The sequence below is a fragment of the Carassius auratus genome, chromosome 28 (assembly GCF_003368295.1).
Source record: "Carassius auratus strain Wakin chromosome 28, ASM336829v1, whole genome shotgun sequence".
NCBI classification, from domain to species: Eukaryota; Metazoa; Chordata; class Actinopteri; order Cypriniformes; family Cyprinidae; genus Carassius; species Carassius auratus.
The window spans coordinates 18009911-18018306 of NC_039270.1; the positions used below are offsets into that span (position 1 = coordinate 18009911).

Here is an 8396-nt window from a genome sequence, read left to right on the forward strand (position 1 = left end):
TTGTCCCCTTTTTGTTTTAAAGCTTGATGAAGAGAGAGAGCGCAAGTTTCTGCAGCTGAGGAGGACAGTGATGCACGCGCACAGGAGTGATTGACAGTTCGCGGCACTGTGTACAAAAAATACTCAGCTACACAATTATTTCGTTATTTTCGCTTAAGCTTATTAACGTTAGCGTTACAGAAAGGTCTGATTTACGCACTGTTACAGTCATTGTTTTTTTGGTTTTTTTTTAAACAATGATATTTGAGTTCATGATTTTAATGTTGCTGTTTCTTGTGGCAGACTAAATGAAGAGTAATGTTTCTTGTGGCAGACTGAAGAGTAATCCGGCAAAGTTTTATACTGAAACTTTCCGTCTAAAAGTCCTTCCTTGGTCTTATCCATATTTCTTTGCACGTTGAACACACATAGGCCACAACTGGAAATAAAAAAAACTGCAACCGCGTTAATTGCGTTATTTTTTTTTAACGCGTTAAATATTTCAAATTAATCGAATGCGTTAACGCGCTAATTTTGACAGCACTATTATGTATATAATATTGCATTTCTGTCAACGGATCCTCCTTAATATTACACAATGCACATTTAAAACCAATCAAATGTATGAGAAATGCCTTAAATAAAAAACTGCCTTTCTCTTTATTGCTTCTCTTTCTATCTTGTACTCATTTGAATAATGCGTGAATCTTGATATTACAAGCACTTCCTGTGTCTGTTTGCCTCTTTAAGAAGAATCGCTTTATGTATTCCCCAAATTGTAAGTCGCTTTGGATAAATGCACCTGCAAAATGACAATGTAAATGTCATCAAAATGAGAGGATGTTTATTGCAACCTGAAAGGATGCACATATGAACATGTGGCCACTTCTGACCATGACAAAATAAAAAAGCCTCTAAGGTCATGTGAACCGTTTCACACACACAAACAGCCTCTCGTCACTCTGAGGAACACTGGGTTTGTAAATGCTGTTTCAGGTCTCTTTTATAGAGGAACCTCATCTCACACTGAGAGCACGAGTACGGCTTCTCTCTAGTGTGAATCCTCATGTGAATCTTAAGGTTTCCTTTAAAAGTGAAACCCTTTCCGCAGTGGGAACAGATGAACGGCTTCTCTCCAGTGTGAACTCTTATGTGATTCTTCAGATTTGCTCTCTGTGCGAAGCCCTTCCCGCACAGTTGGCAGGTGAAGGGCATCTCTCCAGCGTGACGCATCACGTGCATTTCTAAAGACCCTTTGTGTTTAAATCTCTCGTCACAGTGTTGGCATGTGAAGGGCTTCTCTCCGGTGTGAATCCTCAAGTGATCATTGAGGCTGTTTTTGTGGCCGAATTGTTTTTTGCAGTGAGGACAAGTGTAGCGTTTCTCTCCGGTGTGAACTCTCGTGTGAGATTTAAGATTCCCGCTTTGTGTGAATCTCTTTCCACACAGTCTGCAGGTGTAAGGCTTCTCTCCGGTGTGAAGGGTCATGTGATTCTTGAGGCAGACTTTATGACCGAAACACTTCCCACACTGAGTGCACGTGAACGGCTTCTGTCCGCTGTGAATCTTCATGTGATTCTTCAGGTATTTCTCGATTTTAAAACACTTTTCACACTGCTGGCATTTAAAAGGCTTTTCTTTGGAATGAAGTAATGTGTGTCTGTGGAGATGTTTAATGTTCCAGAACTGTCTTCCACACTGATCGCATTTAAACAAGTTCTCTCCTGAGTGAACCGTCGTGTGCCGATTAAAGCTTTCAGTGTTTTGAACTCTTGAGGATGTCTGTTCTCCAGTTACAAAATCATGATGTTTCTTTTCCATTACACTCAGTTCTTGATTCTCCTCTTTCAGCGCTATCAGCTCTATGAAGAAAAGAGACAAAAACAAGTTAACCCATGTTGAATGGAGCAAATACCAACCCACTGAGCTACTGAAAGATGAGTGAGCAGATCGTGGAGACAAGAATTGTGATAACTCCCATTCTATGAAAGAAATATTGTGTTAAATTATATTAATACATTCTATTATTTGCAGTTCTGGCACCTACATCTTAGTATACTATATAACGCAGCATGCATTCACAACAAATGTCAGGTGTATATAGTGTATTATTTTTATATTTAATCAATTTCTTGAAAGCTCTTGTTGAATACACCTGCTTTATGAAAAAACATAAGAAAAACATAAGGGCCTACAGTCGTTTCAACACATAAATACGGTGAAGAATTGTAGAATGATATTTATTTTTAAATTTTTTATCAAATGATGGCTATTAATTCATTGTTAACCAGTAAGATTAGAATATCTTCTCCATTTTTGTTTTATACAGGGCTTTAGATTTATATGCATGATTAGCAGCGTAAACAAGACCATGAGGATTCAATGCTTCTATGCCGTCAACCAAATTGCACTGTTTATTTTAAAAGGTCCAATGAGTGTGCAGCACCCAAACAAACATTTTAGCTCAATGAAGGATTGTACATGGATATTATAACATGAGTGAAGTATAACGCCTTAGGGCTATTTTGTGTTTTAATTTATAGTTTAATATATAATTTTATAACTATTTTTCATTCTTGTTGCTTTGAAAATAGTTAAATTTAAATATTTATTGTAGAGTAAGGTAAACTAAATATAATGTTTATATTTAGCCTACCAGTATTTCAATATACATATAAATGACATAGGTTTAAATTAATTGCCTAATTGTTTGCAGTCACAAGTTTAACAGGTGGATATTACCTCATCTTTTTGGCCGGGTTTCATTAACTCTAGGGGCGATGCTTCTAAACCAGGGTGTTTTTAGAGGTGTGATATTCAAATGACAATTGTTTTCTTCCACCATATTTATCATCGTGCGATCATTTGTACGATCATTTGTACCTTTATTCATTTTTTAATGACGAAGATAATAATGGTGATAAAGAAACAATTTAAAGGTTTTCATCTTCACCCACTTAGATACATAGGGCAGTCAATCTTTTTTTAATGTATTCTTTTTACTTTGTAAGGATTTGTTTTTAAAATAGGTAAATTAGTTTGTACTGCTGAGACAACTTGAAAAATTGTATACTTTTGCCATGTTGCCACCCCGATCCCAGAAGCTGTTATTAATATTGTTTACTTTTTCCTTTCTGTAGGACATGTCCCAATCAATTTTCTTTATATCAGACCTGTAGAGCACGCACACAAAACAAGTGTGTAACTTGTAATGTGCTATTTGTATTTAATTTGACTCGTGACTAAATTCATTTAAAAAAAAATTTATGAATAAAATACTGCCGTTCAAAGTTTGGGATCAGAAACGTTTTTTAAATACGTTTTTTAAGGCTGTATCTATTTGATAAAAAATATATTATTTCACAAAATAATGTGAAATATTATTGGATTTTAAAGTTTTTTATTTTAATATACTTACTAAAGTATAATTTATTTGTGTTATGCGCAGCTGTATTTTCAGCATCATTACTCCAGTCTTCAGTGTCACATGATCTTCAGAAATCGTTCTAATATGATGATTAATTATTAGTGCTGGAAACAGTTGTGCTACTTAATATATATTTTGGGACGTGATATTTTTCAGGATTCTTTGACAAATAAAAAGTGTGTATTACATTTTTTTTTAAAGAAACTATTACTTTTATTCAGCAAGGATGTGTTAAATGGATAAAAAATGATAGCAAAGACTTATATTTTTAGTAAAGATTTCGATTTTGAATAAATGCTCTTTTTAACTTTTTATTAACACCTGTGTGACAGTAAATTTATCAGTGATAAAAAGAGTTTTGTTACCATTCTGTGCCCATCATCCATTATTTTCAGCACTTAAATCAAGCCACTCTTCTTCAATACATCATGACATTTTATTTCACGGCATTGCGTTTGCAATGCATTGGCTCTCGATTTGAGCTATTTTGTCAGCAACCATTAAAATATTTAGTTTCTACAGCGAATCATTTGGCACACATCATTCCCTTTCTATTAAACCTGTAAACCGCATTCAACAGGTTCTAACTCTATAGCGATATCACCTCTATAAGCTGCCATAATAGCACAGAAACTATGATTATTTACAAATTACCTACATTCGGCACCTAGTTTCCAGTACATCTCTCTTCTAGTGACATTAGATTTTTCAATAACACAGACCATGATATATAGCTTGAGAATTACGTTGGAATTCAGTTATGTTGAATTATGTGAATTATTCGCTATTGGCCATTGTCTATTTTATCTGTTACTACTTTATGTAAATGCAAAATATGGAGTGCCTCAGGGCTCAGTATTAGGTGCTCTGCTTTACTCCTATGCACTTGACAAAAGCCATTCATAAACAGGAACATGAGATATACATGAGCAGTGTTTGGAATAACGCCGTTTAAAAGAACAGCGTTCATAACGACGTTATTTTTTCAGTAACGGGGTAATCTAACTAATTACTTTTCCCATCATTATAACGCCGTTAACATTACTGGACGTTAAATGCGGTGCGTTACTTTGCATTGATTTAATAAACTATGTACGCACACCAGGCTCACACAGCGAGTGAGGAGGTGGGTTAATAACGAGATAAGCGATTGTGGTAGCCAATCAGAGCCAGTGTTTTTACGACAGCGGCGTCAAACACACACACACACTAGGGGTGGGCGATATCTCGATATTTAAAATATATCGAGATATTTTTTAAACACGATATGGATTTTGCCATATCATAAATATCGATATATTGTTTATATTTAATTCTGATTCCGCCACTTTGCTGTGCTTGCCCCCGCTCGCTCGCCCCCCGCCTCTTTGCTTTTGTCCCCCCTTCCCCTCGCGTGTAGAGAACTAGTCAAAAAAAAAAAAAAAAAAAAAGGACAACTGGTTCCATTAATATTGAGATACTTCGGTTTTAAGGCGTTGGGCGAACAGCAGGCAGATGTCTACTGTAGGGCCCTTTGATTTCCGCGATGCAGAAAACGTGGACGGAATCGCGGAATCCAGTCATAAAAACGGAATTTACAGTTTAACGCAGAATGTCACGGAATTTGTCAAATTTTGAATGAATTAAAAGTAGGTCATGCACTTACATCAAATCACGATATGGACTAATATCTGCAAATATTAACCCGGAAAAGTCTATTTAAATATGAATCCTGCATGTTCTGCGTGTCTGTGTTAATGAATGGCGCAGAAGCGCATCTTCATTCATTAAACATACGGAAGCGTGCGTGACACTTGCGCTGATTTCAGCGTCTTTCCTCTAACTAAATAAATATGAGAACATCTCCAGAACTGCACTGAGAGTCACTTCATGACCATTTGACAGTTTGATTTGAGTAACCCTTACGAAAAATAACCATGGTTTTATTATAGTAAAACTGTAGTAACCCATGGTTTTTTGGCGTATTGACTGCCATTTGTAAAACCACAGATTTACTACAAGTACCATGGTTAAACTATGGTTAATATAGCAAAACCATGGTTAATTTGTGGTTACCATGGTTTAACTACAGTAACCATGGTTTTTTGGTTTTATTTGTAGTAAAACCATGGTTAATTTTCGTAAGGGTAAACTAGCTCATATCACATCATAGACTGCAGTATCACATACACAGAACTGTAAAATAAAAGTATTTGCTAGAAATCTATAACTATTTTTCAGCAGAATGTACGTAGCCCACTACTACTACTATTAAAATGAAACGAACATAATTTTTTAAGGAATAATCACACAACATTTCTTCCATGTTTTATTTTTAATAGTAAATCCCCTTTGTTTACCAAAAAAATTTTAAATAATGAAAAGATAAATTACATGAATGTTTTATGCCTTTGTTTGGTAACCAGAAAAATGTAAATACACAGAATTTCTGAAGGGAAAAAAACATTTCACATAAGGCTATTTTAAGATTTTAAGAGATTGTTTTTTTTATGCATTTAAATAATTACACATGCTAAAACACAGAATTAGGTAACAATAAAACATATGGTGAAGAAAAAAAATAAAACGTTTCATAGGGCCCTAAACATTTAATATTTGGCATATTTGTTTTTGCAGTAGTTTTTGGGGGGTTATTTTTCCTATAAAGATATCGAGATATATATTATATATCAAGATATAGCAAAATATATCGAGATATATTTTTTGCTCCATATCGCCCAGCCCTAACACACGCACGCACGCGAGATTCGCAGCAGCAGCAAAGATGGCGAGTGAGGAGCAATCCGATGAAAAGTTGGCATTTTCGAGGTGAAGATATAAGCACTACTTCAAAATCATTGCGGTCAAAGGCAAGAACATGCATGTAATGTGTACATGTAATGTGTGACACACGCATATATATATAAAGCCAGTGGCCAAAAACACTTTTCTTACAAAGATAATACTTGAAGTGCAGGATAAAACTCTTGCTGTCTGTTGACCTGCAATAAATATTGAAAGTTATGTACCTGTCTGTTCTACTCATTTCAACTGATGACTTGTGAAAAAAAAAAATAATAATAATATTCTATACTTAAAATAGTTACTTTCCCTGGTAACGAGTTACTTTTATTATAGAGTAATTCAGTTACTAACTCAGTTTATTTTTGGAACAAGTAGTGAGTAACTATAACTAATTACTTTTTTAAAGTAACGTTCCCAACACTGGTCATGAGGAACCTAAAGGATTGGCAGAAAAGCTGACATTGAAACCTGGCTAAACATAAAACTTGTATAATCTATTTACAGAATCTGACAGTGACAAAGGAGAAAAATAAAGAGGTACAACCGAAACACCACCGGAAAATCCACTAAATTAACTCACAATTATAAATATGGTAATACCATTAGCCTATTACATTTATTTGATGATTCAGAAGAGTTTTTGCTTGTTTGAGGTTGTCAGTTGATAAAAAGAATAAATAAGTTGATTGCAAAAGTATAGAAAGTAATTGTTTCTCAGAATGTAGCATATTATTCCTTTAATGAGTTTTTCTTGTTGTTGTTACTGTTTTTTTAAATGTGCGGTACGCCACAAGGTATTACTATAATGCTGACTAATTCATGTGAAACTTTATTTGTATTATTTCCTTTATAAATATTGTCTATTAATATATTATGTAACTTAAAATATATTGGTTTTTATTTTATATATTTTATTTTGTTAGATAGTGATGCATAAGTGATAGAAATGAGTGTATGTTATTGTTTTCACTTCTGTAGTGCTGGAGATGTTTTTGAGAGTGAAGACCAACCGGTTTGTTGTTCCTCAGTGTCTTCACGTCTGACTCTGAATGTCTCTTCAATCGTCACATCTTCACTCTCCTCTTTGATGAACTCCATGTTTGGATTTGTGTGGTCAGTCTGTCGTGACTGAGATGAAAGTAAACACAGACTCAATCAGCTCTCTACTTCAGTAAGTGCAGTGTTCTGGCGGGTTTGACGCTGTTTAGATCAGCCCGCAGTGATTCTCTCTTCACTGTTACCGGGAGTGTATCAGTGGTTAGGATTAACTGATCTGGGAGCGATGCGTGAAGACGCGCTTTACTCACACAAAACAACGGATTGTACATGTTCAGTAAACAATTCAATAATTTGATCTCGCTTGAACAAACTATAAAACCGCCTAAATTATTAAATACGTTATTAAATACTTTAGATGCCTGGAACCACAAACCTGTCTTCAGCTGAATCAAAACAGACGCAGGAGCAAGGCGCTGCCTTGTGACGTCACATCGCCAGAACAAAATAAAAGTCCTGTTAGCGCACAGACGAACATTTGGCAGGGACATTCATGGTTTTATTGCTGATTTTTTTTTCTTTTTAATCTTTTATACATCAAATATATTAGACAGCAGGACTGTTTCCAACACTCATAATAAATCAGAATATTAGAATGATTTCTAATGATCATGTGATAGACTGGATGTTACATGTGACACTGAAGACATGATGCTATTTTTTTGTCACTATCACAGGAAATTTATATATATATTTATAATATCTACTAATTTATGCAGGTTCGAGTAGAAGAGACTTCTTTCAAAAACATAAAAAATCGTAATGTTTTCTAAACTTTTGACCTGTACAGTGCAGAATGGACAGTAATATACAGTTAAGAAAGTAGTATTTACACTAATATAAATTAAATATTACATATAAGAGCTGAATATATATACAGTATGAACAACACATACAGATATGTGCAGTGTAGTTGCAGTAAAAAAAAACTACATGAAATGTTTTGGCAAACTTTTAAGTTGGCTTAAAGCCTAGCCCGAAATCTAAGGCAATAAAGTTCAATAGACAGGTAGAAAGAAAAAAATAAATAGATAAGAAAAAAAAAAAAGGAAAGAAAGAAATCTAGAAAGAAGGATAGATAGAAAAAAGAAAGATATGAAGGAAGTAGGTTTAATTGAGTCTAGGACTTCAGGGAGTTTAGATTTGAGTT

At 34.5% G+C, this 8396-nt stretch overlaps 1 protein-coding gene across 2 annotated transcripts; it reads right to left on the reverse strand.

Moving 5' to 3' along the window:
• Positions 1–804: 804 nt before the first annotated feature.
• Positions 805–7704, reverse strand: LOC113047073 (gastrula zinc finger protein XlCGF8.2DB-like). Of its 2 annotated transcripts, none has more exons than XM_026208332.1 (3): positions 7623–7704; positions 7201–7463; positions 805–1841 (listed from the first exon to the last, which is right to left on the reverse strand). In XM_026208332.1, the coding sequence occupies exons 2-3, from the start codon at positions 7286–7288 to the stop codon at positions 937–939; spliced, it is 993 nt and encodes a 330-aa protein (XP_026064117.1). In that variant the 5' UTR covers positions 7289–7463; positions 7623–7704; the 3' UTR covers positions 805–936. The 2 variants fall into 2 exon arrangements, with proteins under 2 accessions (XP_026064117.1, XP_026064118.1); XM_026208333.1 differs by having other exon boundaries at positions 7201–7318; positions 7623–7695.
• Between the last annotated feature and the right edge of the window lie 692 nt (positions 7705–8396).